This window comes from Bufo gargarizans, chromosome 1, assembly GCF_014858855.1.
Source record: "Bufo gargarizans isolate SCDJY-AF-19 chromosome 1, ASM1485885v1, whole genome shotgun sequence".
Taxonomy (NCBI): domain Eukaryota; kingdom Metazoa; phylum Chordata; class Amphibia; order Anura; family Bufonidae; genus Bufo; species Bufo gargarizans.
Window position 1 is genome coordinate 159,357,913 of NC_058080.1, and position 21,609 is coordinate 159,379,521.

At 44.0% G+C, this 21,609-nt stretch overlaps 1 protein-coding gene across 3 annotated transcripts in view; it reads right to left on the reverse strand.

The window, feature by feature from the left end:
- KLHL2 (kelch like family member 2) overlaps positions 1–21,609 on the reverse strand; it is a 151,298-nt gene that overhangs the window by 94,641 nt on the left and 35,048 nt on the right. For 2 of the 3 annotated variants that reach the window (XM_044299873.1, XM_044299865.1), the window contains exon 2: positions 9,756–9,862. The exons of the other annotated variant lie outside the window; for it this stretch is intronic. In XM_044299873.1, the coding sequence (XP_044155808.1) occupies positions 9,756–9,862 (107 nt within the window). The remainder of the gene's footprint in view (positions 1–9,755; positions 9,863–21,609) is intronic. 3 annotated transcript variants of the gene reach the window in all.

Below are 21,609 nucleotides of genomic sequence, written 5' to 3' on the forward strand. Positions count from 1 at the left end.
TCCTCATAACAGTGCACAGATCCCTTTCCTCATAACAGTGCACAGATCCCTTTCCTCATAACAGTGCACAGACCCCCCTCCCCATAGCAGTGCCATAGACAGATCCTCCCCCCCTTCCCATAGCAGTGCCATAGACAGATCCTCCCCCCCTTCCCATAGCAGTGCCATAGACAGATTCCCCCTTCCCCCTTCCCCCTTCCCCCTTCCCAACAGCCCCGGCCCCGATGCTTGCATCTTTATTTTACCTTTTTACAATGACGCTCCCGCTCCTGTAACAGCCAGGCAGAGCGGACGGCGGCGTAACGTCACTCAATCACGTGACGCGCCTGCTCCGCCCACCTCATGAATGAAGGAGGCGGAGCAGGCGTGTCACGTGAGTGAGTGACGTTACGCCGCCGTCCGCTCTGCCTGGCTGTTACAGGAGCGGGAGCGTCATTGTAAAAAGGTAAAATAAAGATGCAGCGACCGCCCGCCCGAATAGCAACGAATCGGCGATTATTCGATAACTGGATTCGTCGACAACGAATCCAGTTATCGAATATAATCGATTACATCGATTAATCGTTGCAGCCCTAAATGTGATGAAACTATAGTACATAGAGTACATGATATGTACATGCCAGGACACAGCTCTGCCCTCAGCACGTGATGTCTAGCCCTGTCAATCAAGGGCACGGCGGAGCATGCAGAGCAGAGGGGGAGTTACACAGCAGTGCTCACAGGATTCATCCTGGAGCTTAAACTTCTCATTTACAAATAAATAAAAACACTGATTTCTCTGCAGCCATTTATCATACAGACAAAGGAAAGGTATAGTTTTAATCAGCATGATGAGCCCTACTAGTCGGTATGTCTGGTTTAATAGGGTTGATCCTGATGACATATAACATATAAACGTGCTTTAAACATTAGGTCATTTTCAGGTGACACATTTATGATAAGCTGGAAATACACATTCAGTAGTTGGACAAACAATTTTTTGGCACACAGCCATGTCTCCTGACTCCCTCATACACACACGTGTATGTGTATTCAATGGGAGGAGAGGAGAAAGACACTGCCAGAGACTTCTGGTGGCGGCTTATCTCCCGAGAGGACAAAAGGATCAGGCAAAAATATTCACTTTGCCTGATCCTTCTCTACCAGCAGTCGTTTAGGCCAGAAGGTCCCTATACACATTTATGTGTTGGCTGAATCCACTGTTCTCGGTGGGCTCGCCCCACAAAACAACTACTCTAATGTGCACAGGGGCTGTAGGGCTTATTCACACATCAGAAAATCACAGACAGCACACATATCCATTGATTTTAATGTGTTTATTCACACGTCCTTGTTATTCAACAGCCATCTACGGAAACATGCACTACTCCATGTTACGGACCGAAGACACCCACTGATGTTTATAGGTCCGTGATGGCATCTGTGTTCTAACAGTGGTTTTCACCGACCACTGGTAGGAGATGCTCTGGAAATGCCCTGTTCAGTGTAGCAGTGCAGAGGAAAAGTGGATGACACATGGAGAGCAAAAAAAATGGACATACGGGCCAATTTTTTATTTAAAATAGTTTTAAATCTCCACCCACCCAGGGGTAACTGTGAAAGGTATGTACTTACCTACTCTCCGCTGATGTGTTCATGGATGAAACGCTGACCGTTTTGTCACGGACGTTAGAATAAGGTCTTATTCACAACTGAATGTATAATTGTGACAGTGGAAGAAAGATCAGTGTCTCACCCATTAAAGGGGTTATCCCATCTTAGACAATGGGGGCATATCGCAAGGTCCTCTAGGACCCGCACCTACAACGAGAACGGAGCCGGGGAGAGTTGTGGCTGGAGGACCCCGGGTTTCCCAGGGTCCGACCACCACCAGGCACAGCTCCCCGCCTCTCCCATTGAAGTGAATGGGAGCGCACCGCACATGCGCGGCCAACGCTCCCATTCATTTCTATGGGGCCGACGGAAATAGCCGAGCCAGCGCTCGGCTATTTTCGGCGGCTCCATAGAAATGAACGGAGGGCGGCTGCGCATGCGCAGTGCGCCCTCCTCCACTTTCTCTGCTCCGTTCTCCTTATAGGTGCAGATCCCAGCGGTGGGACCCGCACCTATCAGACAATGGGGGCATATCCTAGCGATATGCCCCCATTGTCTAAGATGGGATAACCCCTTTAAGGGTCTGTTTTTGGTCTGTGTGTCCATGCTGTGTTCGCCGTGTTTTATCTATTTTCCATTTGCAAGTGGGCTGTATATGGAAAATGTTTTGGTGCTCCTGAAGATCCAAAGCCAACATTGCCCTTTAGAGGGCATCTGTCAGCAGATTTGTACCTATAAAAATGGCTGACTTGTTGCATGTGCTTTTGGCAGCTGTGTTGGTCCCAGACTCCCATGTTCATATTTGCCGGCATGGCTGAGGAAAATGAAGTTTTATTATATGCAAATGAGACTCTAGGAGCAACGGGGGCGTTGCAGTTACTCCTTGAGGCTCTGCTCTCTCCAACTGCCACGCCCTCTGCACTTTGACAGGGTCAGGAGGTGAAAATGTGAACACGACTCGCCCCGAATCAAAGTGCAGAAGGCGCAACAGCTGCAGAGAGAGCAGAGCCTTTAGGTGCACCGACAATGCCCCTTTTGCTCCTAGAGGCTCATTTGCATATTGTAAAACATTTTTATAGGTTCCATAGGTACAAATCTGCTGCCAGATTTCCTTTAACAATATCGCCCTCCAGTCTATATGGATACCATATGTGTAGTGTCCTGGTTCTTGTAAATTACACGAAATGCCATTTACCAGATACGAGACATGCAATAGTAAAAATGCTGAATTTCCTTAATTGCCATCTTCCTTTTGAAGATTACTACTCTTTGACTCGGCACAAGACAGTCTTCCATTTCTCTAATGTGTGAAATGAATATTCATTATCCTAAGATCCAGCAGCACAGGAAGCATCCCAGTACCATCAGAGAAAGTCAATCTGAGCAGCGAGGCAGGGAAACAAGCAGGTCACGGCAGCGTTCCAATGGACGTCCCGCTGCTAGATTTAATGACATGGCCGTAAAAGTCATTGCACACCAAGCATCTCATAACCTCACGTTAGGGCACCAAAAGACAAGTCTGGGACTCTGAGACGTTAGTGCCTAGCACATGGACAGCTTCTATTTACATGGCGTATCGGAAGACACCAACCAGACACGCATCAGACAGTATCCCGTCAGCAACTAACAGAAATATCAGGGTAAGGCTACATTCACATGACCGTATGAAATTATGCGGAACCGTGTGCTGTCCGCATCCGTGGTTCAGTTCTGAGGCTCCACGAAAAAGATAGAACATGTCTTAGGCACATGGCCGGTATCAGTGTTTTGCTGATCCGCAAATTACTACGGCCGTCTGAATGGGCCCCAAGTGTGACAAACCTTAGCAAGTGCAGAACCTTAAAAGGATGGTCCTGGTCAGAAAAACATAACCGCTTTCTTCCCAAATCAGCTCCCCATGGATTGTGTCTGGTACTTCATCTCAGCTTCGCCGTCGCGCATCTGGCTGAGCTGCTGTACATCGGTGATGAGATGAGGCACCGTTTTTAAGCCCTTCAGGACATTACAATTTTCTGTTTTTGCGTTTTCATTTTTTACTCCCTGCCTCCCTGCCTTCCCGAAGCCATACGTTTTTTTAGTTTTTTTTTTTTTAGTTTTTTTTTTCACATAGATGCATGGGGACTTACAGGACAAGTTGTACTTTCTAATTACATCATTTAATATTGCATACTATGTACTGGAAACATGGGGGGGGGGGGGGGGGATTACAAAATTTGGTGGCAATGGAAAAAATAAATGCCATTCTGCCATAGTTAACCGTTTCATTTTTTACGGCGTTCCCTTTACAGTAAAGCTGACCTGTTATTTTCATTCTCCCTGTCTGTATGATTACAGTGATACCAAATTTTATTTTTTCTTGTGTTTTAAGATAAAAAACTTTGAAAAAGACTGTCACCACATTCTAAATCCCCATAACTGAGTGTTCACGATCTGTCGTTGTTATTGATATCATTGTGTACGACTTCTTGATCACTTTTTAATTAAGAAACAAAAAAACTAAAAAAAGTCAAATCAGTCATTTACATTTTTTTTTTTCAATTAAGACTTTTTGGGGCACAGTGGTGCAAATAATCTTTATCTTTTTTTTATTATAAGGAAAGGGGGCGATATGAATTTTTTTATTGTTTTAAAAACTTGACTTTATTTTACCCTTTTTTTTTTATTTTTTTTTTTAAGTCCACCAGGGGACCTTAACATACGATCATTGGGTCGCTTTTCACATAGACTGCAATGAGTTAGGAACTATCGCTTTAGAAGGCTGGAGGCTACCACAGGGAACAAACCGCTTCCCCGATCTCTGCGTGAGGGAAGTCGTTAGAAAGCCGCCTCAGATCCAGTGATCACAATTGGCCACGGCATCTGAGGGAGTAAATGCCGGGTGTCTGCTGGCTATGGCACACAGTCTGCTCTGGAGTCGGCGCCATCTTTAAATACCGGACTTCTGCCATACATGTATGTTGGAAGTTGGGAAGGGGTTAAAAGAAAAAAAAAGAAAATAGAAAAAAAGTCTCTCGGAAACCAGTTTAAAAGGGGTTCTCCAGTCCCAGAATAAATTTTTATCTTCCCATTACTCAAAACACTTTCCTTCCCCTATTCTTTGCATTACAGCATCCTGGCTGGATGTTTACAGGCAGAACTTCCTATTTTCATCAGCTTCCAAACCCAGCAAGCTTTGATATGTAATATTTCTCAGGGCTTGCTCTCTCTACCACACGTCTGCCCCCTACACCTCTCCTCTCCATGGTAGCTAGGTAGAGCAAGCTCAATGATACATTATAGCGCAAAGCATATTGGGCTTGGTTAGAAAACCCAGTAAGAGTGTAATAAAAAACAGGAGGCTCTGTATGTAACCATCCTGCCAGGATGCTGTGATGCGCAGAACAGGATAAGAAAAGTGCTGAAAAACTAATATATAGGGAAAAATATGTTTGGGGTACTCTGGGCAGATAAAAATCATTATGATACCAGAGAACCCCAATAAGGACAAAGTACCATTCATCTAAACTTATAGGGGCTATCAAAGTGGACTGGTCAGATTTTTTTTTTTTATCGCCTCAGGCCTTAATGTGTCATCAGTAAAATGACCTATTGTTTAACGCCTTCAAACAGAAGACAGTTTGGACCAAATGCAGAAGCCCCATTTTTCAAATCTGATGTGTGTCACTTTATGTGGTAATAATTTTGGAACGGTTTTACCTAATGAAGCGATCCTGAGAATGGTTTCTCGTGACAGATCGTACTTTATGTTAGTGGCAAATTTGAGTTGACCTGTTATATCTTTATTTATTTTAAAAAAAATGCAAAATTTACTGAAATTTTTTTTAAATTATAATTTTCTGCAAAACACTGATATGGCCATGTGCATTTTGCATTTTGTGAAACTGAATGGCCAGCCCATAATAAAACTGTCCTATCCTTGTCTGTAATACGGACAATAATAGGACATGTATTTTTCATTTTATTTTTGCAAAACGGCCGTGCGGACATACAAAAATGGAATGCACACAGAGTAAATTCTGTTTCTTTAGGCCTCTTTCACACTTGCGTTGTCCGGATCCGGCGTGTACTCCACTTGCCGGAGGTACACGCCGGATCCGGAAAAACGCAAGTGAACTGAAAGCATTTGAAGACTGATCCGTCTTCAAAATGCTTTCAGTGTTACTATGGCAGCCAGGACGCTATTAAAGTCCTGGTTGCCATAGTAGTAGTGGGGAGCAATATACTTACAGTCCGTGCGGCTCCCGGGGCGCTCCAGAATGACATCAGAGCGCCCCATGCGCATGGATGACGTGCCATGCGATCACGTCATCCATGCGCGTGGGGCGCCCTGACGTCACTCTGGAGCGCCCGGGAGCCGCACGGACTCTAAGTATACTGCTCCCCCACTCCCCGCTACACTTTACCATGGCTGCCAGGACTTTAGCATCCCGGCAGCCATGGTAACCATTCAGAAAAAGCTAAAGGTCGGATCCGGCAATGCGCCGAAACGACGTTTATCTTAAGGCCGGATCCGGATCAATGCCTTTCAATGGGCATTCATTCCAGATCCAGCCTTGCGGCAAGTGTTCAGGATTTTTGGCCGGAGCAAAAAGCGCAGCATGCTGCGGTATTTTCTCCGGCCAAAAAACGTTCCGGTCCGGAACTGAAGACATCCTGAACGGATTTCTCTCCATTCAGAATGCATGGGGATAATCCTGATCAGGATTCTTCCGGCATAGAGCCCTGACGACGGAACTCTATGCCGGAAGAAAATAACGCAAGTGTGAAAGAGCCCTTAGATGGGTCCATTAAAGTGAATGGATCTACATACAGGCCACACAAAAAAACAAACAAAAAAAAAACCCAAAAACAAACAAACCCCAAAAAAAGGCACGGAAACAGGTACAAAATACGGTTGTGTGAAGCATGAGCCCTAAATGTCATTTTAATTTTTTGGGTGTGTTAGAAGGCTTAACATTTTCAAGAAAGTTTTTAAAAACTGACTGAGGACCAACTCAGTTAGGCCTTTCTCACACATCTCTGTTAGTATATCCAACAGGCTGTTCCACCACAGAGAAGCCTGCTGGATATCGCAGGATCTAGCATTTCCGGATTCGCTAAATCATCACCGGATCCCCATTGATCACTGAAGGTGATCCAGCCACTTTCCGGGAGAAATGCAATGGTTTATTGTCCGGCCGACAGCCTGAATTTGCACTGGATCAAGCTGCTGGAAATCCTTAATGGAGATGGAAACTAGGTCTTATGAAGTCACTTTTTAGGGCTTACATGATAGAAACCACCCATAAATATCCCATTTTAGAAACTACACCCATCAAATTACTCAAAACTGATTTTTTTTAAACTTTGTTAACCCATTAGGTGTCCCACAGGAATTAAAGCAAAATAAAGGTTTTTTTTTCTTTTTTTTAATCTTTTGTGCGGATTAAGGTTCAACAGCAAAACAAACCGCAATACTAATTACCCAAATTCTGCAGTTTACAGAAAGGCCCCATATGTAGAATTTACAAACATTTGACTGGGAAAATGAAAAATTATATTTTTTCCAACAAAATGTTGCTTTAGCCCCACATGTTTCATTTTCACAAGGGGTAACAGGAGAAAATGCACCCCACAACTTGTTATCTATTTTTTCCTGAATACAGCAACATCCTATATATGGTTGTAAACGACTGTTTGGGGACACAGCAGCGTTCAGAAGGGAAGCAATGGCATCTGAACTTTCTAACATAGAATTTTCTGAAAGGTTTTTAAAGGCCATAACTATTTTATTGTCTGTAGACTGAGCAGGGGGCTAATTTTTTGGTACATATGACTTTTTTTATTGCTTTTAATTTTATTTTTTAGGAGGTGCGGTGGGCAAAAATTACAGTTCTGTCTTTTAAAAAAAATAATTTTTGGGAGGTGAGGTGACAAAAACAGCAATTCCGTCATTAATTTTTTTGACTGCATACGCCATGTGGGATAAGTTATTATTTTATAGATAAGCTCACTTATTTTTATTTTATTTTTAATCAATTATAAATGAGAAGATATCGGAAAAAGCAATTTTTTCATTGACATTTTTATTAAATTTTTTCATCAAGTCCCATTTGATTCTTGAAGATCCAGTGGTTTGATGGCTGAACAATACACTGCAATAGTCATCTTTTGCAGTGCATTGTAATGTCAGTGTTACACTCACATTTGGCCTGATCAGACCTGCCTCTGGTAGTGCCTGGCGGGCTTCAGTATATGGCAAGCCTGGAGGCCTTCGTAAGGCAGTGTGGCGACCAAATGGAAGACACAGTGAGCACCGCCTTTCTGTTAACCCCATGGATGCCACAGTGGCTACTTACCGTGGCATCTAAGGGGTTACATGGCTGCGATGGGTACATGCACTGATCTCGGCCATTGCATTAGAGTGTCAGCTGTATGTTACAGCTGACACCCGCTGCCAATAGAGATAGTCCCTTAGCCGTTGCCATCAAGAATCTCTGATGGAGTGGGTGACATGGAAGAATGAGGGGGCTGCAAGGGGCACAAATGGGTAACTTCTTGCAGGCTCTGATCTCCATAGTCTAAGTATGCTCTGATTAGTTAGTCTATACAGATTAACCAATCAGGGCGATTGCTGACAAAAGACCACTCTGACTGGTCCCTTGGCAGCTGCTCCAAAGTCTTCTCTGTCTGGAGAAATTGAGACTAAAATGCTGTGATAATGTCTAGTGTGGACATGCAATCTAGACGTATATAGTTACGTCCACGTGCATAAGTAGTTAAATGATGCTTTTATGTTGTAAATATCTTGTGAATAATCTTTATGATGTTATTTTTAATTGTTCATGTCCATACCTATATTAAAAAATATATATAAAGCATGTAAAGCATATCTCTAAATGCTGTTAAGAACAGCTGAGACAAGATAACAGCCCCCATAATGATGTTTAGGAAGCAGGAAAAAAAATAAAAAATTCAACCAGCAAATAAAAATAGATTAGAAATACAGGATGTGTTTTGCTATCTGGTTTTAACTGGCAGAAGAAAAATTCAGCGACACATTTCCTTTGGGCCATCTGCACATGTGTGAACGCACATCAGACCTGCACGAATTTCTGTGTGGATTTATGTAAGTTTCTGCAGCATATCCGCAAGTTCTAAACAGCTAAAACCGCAAACATAACCGACATGCTGCGGATTTGGAAATCTGCTGCGCAGGTCAATTTCTGCATGGAAACAATCCACAAAGTGTACATGAGATTTGTATAACCTCATACACTTTGCTGGTACTGTGCTACGCTGCGGGTTTTCGGCAACATGTGCAGGTGGCCTTAAAATGTTATTGTCTGAAATAGAGAGGTGGTCCTGTTTGTGTACATGCATTAAATACATTAAAAGGATATTCAGGTTGCTATTTTTGGAACGAAGCCAGACTGGTGAGCACCACAGACCCAGCTCCAAAATCTCCTGGTGATCAGATGTCATGCATCTGAATGGCCAACCATGACACTCACAGTAGACTATTCTACTATATACATAGGTACAAGATTTTAAAAAAATAATAGGGGGGGAAAGTACATATTATGCTTTTTTTTTTTTTTGAGAGCCTGCTCACACCATATCCTACTGTATGCACACCCGGTAATATGTTGCAGCCATCCGTCGGACACATCAGGAGATTCCTCCTATGTACACCTCCAATGATGGCCGAAACCCTGATGTCTTCCTATCACAGCGTAAAGTATAAGTAGGACCTTTTACAAAAACTAATATAATGCTCACTTTTTATAATGGATTGTAAAGGACAACTGCTACCATTTTTGTCTGCGCTAGTCTTTACACATTAGCCGAAAGTATGAAATGAATAAAGTTAATAAAATAAATAAAAGCCTAGAACATTATGATATTGTCCAATGTACATGAATTGTTCAATGAAGAGCACAATCAGATACGAATGCCGGGACACACATAAGCCTGGATCAGATGTGTCCAGACTTTTCCACCTCATTCCCGTGACGGCTGCCTGGCAGTAAACGCTGGCACCACACCCATGCGCGGCACAGGAAGCCAGTCATAAACGGGAAGAAATGCCAATACTGGATAGAAAGCTGGTACCTCATATGTATATTCAGCACAAAATCATAAAACATTCAGAAATATCTTCCATCAAAGATGGGCAGTACCTGTAAACATGGCATGGAAGTAAGGACTGCATGCTGCCAGAACCACCTTGTGAGCTGCTATCTCCACATCTTCCGCGACAATCGTCACATCACATAGCAAATTCTGACTGCAAGAAAACATAAAATCAGCACTAAATACTAGATGAATGTATTTCATACGCATCTATAAAGCAAACATGGGGCTGGACAGAAAAGTCCTTTAGCTTCCAGAAGACTTGTCAAGAACTCAGGAAGCTTTGTCCAAGTTAGGGTTTATTCACATGTTGCACTTCTACCACAATTTTTTCAAACCCGCAGAAAAACCCTAGCTGCAATTTAGGAAACAATTGTGGCAAAAAGCGATAACCGCAACGTATGAATAGCCCAGTATAAGTACCTTGGGGCTGAAAACTTTGGCCTTTACCTTAGAGGGAACCTGTCACCGGGATTTGATGTATAGAGCTGAGGACATGGGTTGCTAGATGGCCGCTAGCACATCCGCAATATCCACTCCCCATAGCTCTGTGTGCTTTTATTGTGGAAAAAAAACGATTTGATCCATATGCAAATTACCCTGAGATGAGTCCTGTACGTGAGATGAGTCCAGCGTGAAGGAGCGCAGCACCGGCCCGCATCCTCAGAATCTTCTCCTTGCTCCTCGACGTCAGACAGCCAGAGCGCCGTAATCTCGCGATGCGCGAGCTAGCGCATGCGCAGTGTCCTCATAGTGTTCCCTCCCTGTGCTGGCATCAGCCTCAGGGAAGGAACAGCGCATGCGCTAGCTCGTGCATCGCGATATTACGGCGCTCTGGCTGTCTGACGTCTGCGAGCAAGGAGGAGATTCTGAGGATGCGGGGCGTCGCTGCGCTTCTTCATGCTGGACTCATCTCACGTACAGGACACATCTCAGGGTAATTTGCATATGGATAAAATCGGTTTTTTTCCCACAATAAAAGCACACAGAGCTATGGGGACTAGGTATTGCGGATGTGCTAGCGGCCATCTAGCAACCCATGACTTCAGCTCTCTACATAAATCCCGGTGTCAGCGATTTTTGATACTGAAATTCTACTGCAGATTTCCCACCAAAAAGCCACCACCCATTGTTCCGAGCGGGAAGCCGGGGGTCGTTTCACGCAGGCAACGGTTTATAAAGCGCTCCAAAATTTCAATGTCAAAAGGCGCAGTGCGAACTAGGCCTTAGGCCTCTTTCACACAGGCGTCCCGGATTTGCTCCAGATGAATCACGTGTGCATTGCGGGAAAACCCGCGCGAGAAGGCACGCAACTGCGATTGCGTTCCGATGAGTTTTGCACATGCGTGATAAAAAACTGAATGTGGTACCCACAACCTGGACTTCTTCACTGAAGTTCGGGTTAGTTGCTCTGTATATTTTATTATTTTCCCTTAAACCATGGTTATAAGGGAAATTAATAGCATTCTTAATACAGAATGCATAGTAAAATGTGGCTTGAGGGGTTAAAAAAATAAATAAAAAATTAACTCACCTGATCCTCTTGTTCACGCAGCCGGCATAATCTTCTTTCTTCATCTTTCAGCACCTGCAAAAGGACCTTCTATCTTCATTCAGCAGGACCTGCGCTGACGTCACCACGCTCACCATGTGGTGAGCGCGATTACGTCAAAGTTCCTTTTGCAGGTCCTGAAAGATAAAGAAAGAAGAGGATGCCGGCTGCGAGAACAAGAGGATCAGGTGAGCTATTTTTTTTTAACCCCTCAAGCAACATTTTAGTAAGCATTCTGTATTAAGAATGCTATTTTCCCCTAAGCGAAAATACAGTAAATTGACTTATCAATTTACTAACATCATCTCCTAGCAACCATGTGTGAAAATCGCATTGCATCCGCACTTGCTTGCTGATGCTATGTGATTTTCACGCAGCCCCATTCATTTCTATGGTGCCTGCGTTGCGTGGAAAACGCAGAATTAGGAACATGCTGTGATTTTTGCAACGCACAAGTAATAAGTGAAAATCATTGCTCATCTGCACAGCCCCATTGAAGTGAATGGGTTCGGATTCAGTGTGGGTGCAATGCGTTCACCTCACGCATTGCGCAGAATTCTCGCCTGTGTGAAAGGGGTGCGATGCGTGATGTGAACGCATAGCACCCGCACTAAATCCTGACCCATTTCAATGAGTCTGTGTACTTTTTTTTTTCACGTATCAGTTCTGTGTTGCGTGAAAAACGCAGCATGTTCTATATTCAGCATTTTTCACGCAGCCCTGGCCCCATAGAAGTGAATGAGGCTGCGTCAAAAACACATTGCATCCGCAAGCAGGTACGGATGAAATGCGTTTTTCACTGATGGTTGCTAAGAGATGTTGTTTGTAAACTTTCCGTTTTTTATCACGCACATGAAAAACGCATCAAAACGCATTGTACCCGTGCTGAAAAAACTGAACAACTGAATGCAATCGCAGACAAAACTGACTGACCTTGCTTGCAAAGTGGTGCGAGTTTCACTGAACGCACACTGAATGCACCCGGACTAATCTGTTATGCTCGTGTGAAAGAGGCCTTGGGGTTTATTGAAATGTCACAGACTTTGCAGCATTTTATTTCAAAATCATAGCAAAAACACAGCGTCATGACCATGACAAGTAACAATCCCTTAGCCGGGAATAAGGCAACCAACCAAACCCAGGAGCAGATACAAAAAGCAGTAAAACAAAAAAACAAAAAACAAACAAACAAACACACAATAAAAGTGTATGCAGACCTCTCCATCAGTACACAGCAGAAGGGCGCCTTACCCCTATACACTGAACACGTTTAATACTACAGGACGTGCTCTGGCAAGGCCTACGTGACAGCGGTTTCTAGGAATACATTTGGAGTGCATGCAGATGTAGCATTTTCTGGGTTCCTCAACGTTCTCCTTATCTGATCATTTCTATAAACCTACACGCAGTTCCCCTGACATCACCTCTAATGAGCGACACATATAGAGCTGCGAAAAAAGGCGTTTTCATTCCCGTGAACACGGATCTCCGCTGCAATCACACCCAGACAGCAGCCTCTAAACAGGATAATTACATTAGGATCCCAAACTGAAAGAGCGCGGGTGTGTGAGAGCAAACTGCTTTATACCGCCGGAAACATGACCCTTCTTGTAGTCAGACGGCTGTAGGAAGCAGAATCCGCTTCATTAGGACTTTTTATACAAGCTTTAAGACATAATGGGGGAGATTTATCCAACTGGTAGAACTGGTTTAGTTTCCCACAGCAACCAATTAGATCACAGCTCCTTTGAAAAATGAAAGGTGGAATCTGATTGGTTGCTATGGGCAACTAAGCCAGTTTTACTTTACACCAGTTTGATATATCTCCCAATATCCACGGCCCTGATTTATCGTGCCTTCACTCCAGAATTCTGGCTCCAAAAAGTCGCAAAAAATAGGGCTTTTGCAACCTTTTGAACTCACTTGCACAATATTCTGCAAACTTTTGCTGTGTTACACCACTAAAGTTTAGTAATGTGGGTGGAAAAGTGTGTATGGCTAGCTATGTTAATGAGTTTCACTCCAGATTGATCATTGAGACTTTTTTTAAAAGTCACAACCTTAGGCCTAGTTCACACAAACGTTTTTTTTGCGGGTGTACGGGCCGTTTTTTTGTGTTCCGTATACGGTCCGTATACGGAACCATTCATTTCAATGGTTCCGCAAAAAAAACGGAATGTGTTCCGTATGCCTTCCGTTTCCGTTTTTCCGTTCCGTTGAAAGATAGAGCTTGTCCTATATTTGGCCGTAAATCACGGGTCGTGGCTCCATTCAAGTCAATGGATCCGCAAAAAAAACGGAACACATACGGAAATGCATCCGTATGTCTTCCGTTTCCGTTCCGTTTTTTCTGAACCATCTATTGAAAATGTTATGGCCAGCCCAATTTTTCCTATGTAATTACTGTAAACTGTACATGGCATACGGAAAAACGGAACGGAACAACGGAACGGAAACGGAAACACAACGGAACTCAAAAACGGAACAACGGATCCGTGAAAAACGGACCGCAAAAAACTATAAAAGCCATACGTTCGTGTGAACTAGGCCTTACTCCAGTAGAAGGATGGAGTAGGAAAACTAGAGGAGCTTTTCTAGACAGAAGTGTTAGGTTTAAGGATAAGCCAAATTTATCAAACATGAGACATTTGATAAATGTGGTATAAAGTACTCCAACACAGACCGAAGCAAAACAGACTTCAGATATTCCCCTCATGATAAATTCCCCCCTTAGTCTCTTGCATGTTCTGCAGTAGTTAGTAAAGGGGTAGTGATGCCATACTTCTCCCAATCTCACATAGGGCGTGGAGAGATAAGGTTGCCAAGGCAACAGGTCCGTTCCCAAGTGAAAAATCAGTTGAAATTGGACCAGCGCAAAATACTTGCTGGATCTCAGACAGATCCCTTGGCAACTGTAGCCGCCCAGCATGCAGTTGTATCTCCACACTCCAAAGACCAGACCAGGCGGGAGACCATGTGTGGACAACCTCTAACAATTCAACTGTTATAAAGAGTTATAAAGAGTACAGCCATTCTTAGCGACTGTTCAACATCTCGTTTTTGCTGTACGTCAAGCAGATAAACAAGACAAATATATAGAAACGCATGACTTGACCTACCTATAGACTATAATTAGGCAAACAGTTCAAAAGTGCATACTTTTGACTCACTTTGTCATGGTTTAGGTTAATGGACTTTTTTATTTTTGCAGGATAGAATAACATAGCATACCACACTTTTCTGTCCTGCAAAAAACATTAAAATAAAAATAAAAAGGCTAAAGAACCACAAAACTTTATACGTTTCTAAACGTCTCCACCTGATGTACAGCCCCTTACATGAGTTCTGATGTATCACACCGCTGGTGATCGATGAAACCCCAAATCTACCCAGTCCTCTTCCACTTCATTCACCCCCAAAAAAAATCGGGAGTGAGATGAAAAGGTTCAATGTTGCTTTCCTGCTAGGACGTGACCTGGAAAACATCTGGATGCACGCTCGTCACGGAAAATGTGCTCTGGTGACCAAAGGACATCCTATTTCCAGGCTCTACTCCCCCCCCCTGACCTTGCTAGAAACCTTTTACACCTCAGACATCTATAGTACTAGACAGAGCGGAGGTGCCTCATGGGGTACAAATACGTCAGGGAGTCCACGGTGAGCCGGCATTAAATGTACACTGATTAGAGCTGTACTTTAGAAGCTTTAAAATATCCATTGACCAAAAACCTGGCATCTAGGTGGCATCCTATCAGACACTGGATCTCCGCCATTGAGATGAAACTGCCTTCTTCCATGAAGTCACGCCCTATTAACCACTTTAACCCCGCTAGCTGAAACACCCTTAATGACCAGGCCACTTTTTACACTTCTGCACTACACTACTTTCACCGTTTATTGCTTGGTCATGCAACTTACCACCCAAATTAATTTTACCTCCTTTTCTTCTCACTAATAGAGCTTTCATTTGGTGGTATTTAATTGCTGCTGAAATTTTTACTTTTTTTGTTATTAAATCGAAATTTAACGATTTTTTTGCAAAAAAAAATGACATTTTTCACTTTCAGCTGTAAAATTTGGCAAAAAAAACGACATCCATATATAAATTTTTCGCTAAATTTATTGTTCTACATGTTTTTGATAAAAAAAAATGTTTGGGCAAAAAAACAATGGTTTGGGTAAAAGTTATAGCGTTTACAAACTATGGTACAAAAATGTGAATTTCCGCTTTTTGAAGTAGCTCTGACTTTCTGAGCACCTGTCATGTTTCCTGAGGTTCTACAATGCCCAAACAGTAGAAAAAACCCACAAATGACCCCATTTCGGAAAGTAGACTGATAGGCATAGTGAGTTCATAGAACTTTTTATTTTTAGTCACAAATTAGCGGAAAATGATGATTTTTTATTTTATTTTTCTTACAAAGTCTCATATTCCACTAACTTGCGACAAAAAATAAAAAATTCTAGGAACTCGCCATGCCCCTCACGGAATACCTTGGGGTGTTTTCTTTCCAAAATGGGGTCCCTTGTGGGGTAGTTATACTGCCCTGGCAATTTAGGGGCCCAAATGTGTGAGAAGAACTTTGCAATCAAAATGTGTAAAAAAAAAATGGCCTGCGAAATCCGAAAGGTGCACTTTGGAATATGTGCCCCTTTGCCCACCTTGGCTGCAAAAAAGTGTCACACATCTGGTATCGCCGTACTCAGGAGAAGTTGGGGAATGTGTTTTGGGGTGTCATTTTACATATACCCATGCTGGGTGAGAGAAATATCTTGGCAAAAGACAACTTTTCCCATTTTTTTATACAAAGTTGGCATTTGACCAAGATATTTTTCTCACCCAGCATGGGTATTTGTAAAATGACACCCCAAAACACATTCCCCAACTTCTCCTGAGTACGGCGATACCACATGTGTGACACTTTTTTGCAGCCTAGATGCGCAAAGCGGCCCAAATTCCTTTTAGGAGGGCATTTTTAGACATTTGGATCCCAGACTTCTTCTCACGCTTTAGGGCCCCTAAAAATCCAGGGCAGTACAAATACCCCACATGTGACCCCATTTTGGAAAGAAGACAACCCAAGGTATTCAATGAGGGGCCTGGCGAGTTCATAGAATTTTTATTTATTTTTTTGGGCATAAGTTAGCGGAAATTGATTTTTTTGTTTTTGTTTTTTTTCCTCACAAAGTCTCACTTTCCGCTAACTTGGGACAAAAATTTCAATCTTTCATGGACTCAATATGCCCCTCAGCGAATACCTTGGGGTGTCTTCTTACCAAAATGGGGTCATTTGTGGGGTGTTTGTACTGCCCTGGCATTTGAGGGTCTCCGCAATCATTACATGTATGGCCAGCATTAGGAGTTTCTGCTATTCTCCTTATATTGAGCATACAGGTAATTAGATTTTTTTTTTCCGTTCAGCCTCTGGGCTGAAAGAAAAAAATGAACGGCACAGATTTCTTCATTCGCATCGATCAATGTGGATGAAAAAATCTCTGCCAAAAAAAAAAAAAAGAGGGGAAAGGCGTCTGCCAGGACATAGGAGCTCCGCCCTACATCCATACCCACTTAGCTCGTATGCCCTGGCAAACCAGATTTCTCCATTCACATCAATCGATGTGGATGAATAAATCATTGCCGGGATTTTTTATTTTTTTTATATATATACAAAGTGTTTGCCAAAGCATAGGAACGCTGCCTCCTCCTCAGTTCGTATGCCTTGGCAAACGTATCTTTTACTGCAGAGTAGAAATCTCGTCTTGCAGCCCCGCATACACCGACTTGCGTGTAATCTGACAGCAGCGCAATGCTTCTGTCAGAATGCACATCAGTGCTGCAGCTAGTCGATCGGTTGGTCCACCTGGAAGGTAAAAAAGAAAAAAAAAAAAAAAAAAAAAAAAAACAGCCCGCAACGCAATCATTTTATTAACTTTGGAACAGAATATATAAACTTTAACTTTTTGAACTAAACATTAACCTTTTTGCTTACTGGTGTTTTTTTTTTTTTGTTTTTTTTACCTTTATAGAACAAACCTCTCCTTCCCCATGGGTCAATGTGCAAAGCGCAAATCGCCCAAAGATGTGGCGAAGTGCGTTATGCACTTTGTCCCAGGTTAAAGGAGAGGTTTGCAGCAGCTGTATGTGAATGGGCCCTAATAGCCCTGTGTGCCTGTCCTCTGAGATGCAATCCCTATGCTAGGTGTACCTGTGTGTGGTACTTCCGGAAACACTCTCCAAAGCATAGGGCAGGGTGGTCAGGACAGTCAGGACAGAAATAGCAGGTGTCACGCCTTATTCCACTCCTGCTACAGACACGACATCTTTTTCGGGGTGACGGTTGGGTTGCGGTACCAGGAACGACATTGGGGAAATTTCGCTCGTGTAGACGGCTAACTACACTGGTGGATGGGGCCACGGAACCTCCTGGGTACAGGAGGTTCTCGGTGATCTCTTCCTGAAATTTGAGGAAGGATCCAGTTCTCCCAGCCTTACTGTAGAGAACAAAACTATTATACAGAGCCAATTGAATTAAATATACAGACACCTTCTTATACCAGCGTCTGGTTCTGCGGGAAACTAAATACGGAGACAACATCTGGTCATTGAAGTCCACCCCTCCCATGTGAAGGTTATAGTAGTGGACTGAGAGGGGCTTTTCAATGACACGGGTTGCTCGCTCAATTTGTATTGTTGTGTCTGCGTGAATGGAGGAGAGCATGTAAACGTCACGCTTGTCTCTCCATTTCACCGCGAGCAGTTCTTCGTTACACAGTGCGGCCCTCTGCCCCCTTGCAAGCCCGCGCGACTAGTTCGTGCGGTGCCACAGGCGCCAATCCGTTCTAGAAACAAATGCCTAAAGAGGGCCACACTTGTGTAGAAATTGTCCACATAAAGATGGTACCCCTTGCCGAATAAGGGTGACACCAAGTCCCAGACTGTCTTCCCACTGCTCCCCAGGTAGTCAGGGCAACCGACCGGCTCCAGGGTCTGATCTTTTCCCTCATAGATCCGAAATTTGTGGGTATAGCCTGTGGCCCTTTCACAGAGCTTATACAATTTGACCCCATACCGGGCGCGCTTGCTTGGGATGTATTGTTTGAAGCCAAGGCGCCGGGTAAAATGTATCAGGGACTCGTTTACGCAGATGTTTTGCTCTGGGGTATACAAATCTGCAAATTTCAGGTTGAAATGGTCTATGAGGGGCCGAATTTTGTGGAGCCGGTCAAAAGCAGGGTGGCCTCTGGGACAGGAGGTGGTGTTGTCGCTAAAGTGCAGGAAACGCATGATGGCCTCAAAACGTGCCCTGGACATAGCAGCAGAGAACATGGGCATGTGATGAATTGGGTTCGTGGACCAATATGACCGCAATTCATGCTTTTTAGTTAGACCCATGTTGAGGAAAGGCCCAGAAAAATTTTAATTTCGGAAACTTGGACTGATTTCCACCGGAAAGGCTGGGCATAATAGCTTCCCGGGTTGGCGGTTATAAATTGTGTGGCATACCTGTTTGTTTCGGCCACAACTAAGTCCAAGAGCTCCGCAGTCAAGAACAGCTCAAAAAATCCCAGGGCCGAACCAATCTGAGCTGTCTCAACCCGAACTCCAGACTGGGCAGTGAAAGGGGGAACTACAGGTGCGGCTGAAGTTGGGGACTGCCAATCAGAGTTTGCCAGCACCTCTGGGATTGTAGGGGCTCTACGGGCCCGTCTTTGCGGTGGCTGCGACGGGGTCACTACTGCTTGTGCCACCGTACCAGCTTCAACTGCCCTTCTGGTGCTCGCCACGTCACCAGGTTGTACGGCAGTGCTGGTACTAGGTCCAGGGAGGGCTGCGCTGCTGGTGTATGCCTCACCACGTAATCCGACAGCACCAGCCCCACTCTGCTGCTCTTGAAGCGGATCATGCGCAACCTGCGGTCTAGCGACACGGGGCCGGGTACGCCTGGTGCCATCAGGGACCTCAGCCTCCTCGTCCGAACTTTGGGTCAGAGAGCCACTGCTTTCTACAGGTTCGTATTCTGACCCGCTAGATTCATCAGATGAGGGTTCCCATTCCTCATCCGACTGGGTCAGAAGCCTGTAGGCCTCTTCAGAAGAATACCCCCTGTTAGACATTTGGGCAACTAAATTTAGGGGTATTCCCTGAGACTACCCAAGAAAAAAAAGCAAGCCTGTCTTACAAAGGGGAGGCTAGCGAAGTACCGGAGGCCGCTGCGGTTGATAAAAAATATCAAAACTGATTTTTTTTTTTTATCGCCGCAGCGCGTGTAAAGTGAATGTGCAGTGATCCAAAAAGAAATTTTTTTTTGTCACTGCGGTGGGGCGGGCGTGGGCGAACGCACATGTGGGCGACCGATCAGGCCTGATCGGGCAAACACTGCGTTTTGGGTGGAGGGCGAACTAAAGTGACACTAGTACTATTATAGATCTGACCGTGATCAGTTTTGATCACTTCCAGATACTATAAAAGTACAAATGCTGATTAGCGATACGCTAATCGGCGAATAAGGGACTGCGGTGCGGTGGGCTGGGCGCCAACTGATCCCTAAACTACCTAACCAAGGGATCTAAACTATCCTAAAACCTAACAGTCAATAACAGTGGGGGAAAAAAAAGTGACAGTTTGCACTGATCACTTTTTTTCCTTTCACTAGTGATTGACAGGGGTGATCAAAGGGTTAATTGGGGTTCAGGGGGGTGATCTGGGGCTAAAGTGTGCTGTTTGGTGTACTCACTGTGTAGCCTGCTCCTCTGCTGGATCCAACCGATGAAAAGGACCAGCAGAGGAGCAGGGCAGCCATATAACAGATCATATTTACTAATATGATCTGTTATCTGGCCTTTGATTGGATTTTTTAAAAATCATCAGCTTGCCAGCCGCGATCATTGGCTGGCAAGCTGATGACGCGACCCCCCTTGACGAAATGCCGGCCCGAACTGCGCATGCGCGGGCCGGCAAAGCGCGTCATCTCGAGATGACGCGTATATGCGTGACTCTGCGCAGCGCTGCCGCCTCCGGACCGCACATCTGCGTTAGGCGGTCCGGAGGTGGTTAACATGGACCTGGAAGAAGTCAATAGCTAATCACTCTTCCAATCCCTCCATCCAATCCCTCCCTGTGCTGGGAAGTGTAGTGCAATTCGCCTGAACGTATAGGCCCTGATTTATCATACCTCCACGCCAGAATCCTGGCTTTAAAAAGTCGCTAATTTGCCTTTCGTGACTTTTAGGGCTCATTTGGGCAAATATTTTGCGACTGCATTTTTTACACCCTTCACTCCAGTTTTGAAATGAGGGTGGAGAAGTGGGCGTGGTTAGTTATGCTAATGAGTTTCACTCCAGATTGATCACTGATACTTTGTTAATAAGTTGCAGTCTCACTCCAGTTAGGAGGGTGGAGTAGCTTTCCTACACAGAAGTGTTCTCAAACAACATGCGATATTTGATAAATGTAGCATAAAGTACGCCAACGCTGGCTCAAGGAAAACGGACGTCAAATATTCCCCTCATGATAAATTCCCCCCATAGACCTGTCCCCACAAAATGCAGTTTAAATCTGCAGGCGGCAGGAGGAGCTGAGCATATTGATATGGGGGCAGTCCTCCCAATAAATGTATAAATTACAGGTTTTACTGATTACTTTATATCAATCTGGCTCATCATCTTCCATATTACACGTAATCTGCTGATTCGCACCTTTAGGCACTTACACTTGTCCACTGTTAAGCCAAAATTTGGAGGGTAACACAACTGTGCCTCTTCTGTGTTTCGGACCCACTTCTGATTACAGTCATACAAAATACTCACCAAAATAAGGGAGTTTTAATTGAGGCCTTAGGCTATGTGCACATGTGTACTGGGGGCTGACGACAAGAATAGCAATGCACTTTCCTTGCCATCTAAACTGCTGACACAACAGAACCCGAAGCCATGATCCAGATGAGAACGTGCTATATTATCTCTTCTGCCAAAAACGGTAATCAAACACATTAGTGATGTTCGACCGCTATTATTTTGCACAGAACTGTATATATTTTTTTAAAGAGACACCTAAAACGTGTGTATTTTTTGTTGTTATTCCAAAGTCCTGGTGTCGAGAGTAGTGATGAGCGAAGCTACATCCGAAGTCACGTCGCTCAACACTTTGGATTAATGCTGTATGGAGAGATCAGTCTCCGTACAGTATTGAAAATGTACAGGAAAACCACTTTAAAACTTGGAACCGAACTCTGCTTCGAGGTACCAGTCGGATTCCACGTTTTAAAGTGGTTTTCCACTTTAAAAATCAACTACCAAAATTATTCAACAAAATCTTGTGCGATTTCGTGAATAACTGACTTTGGCTCATC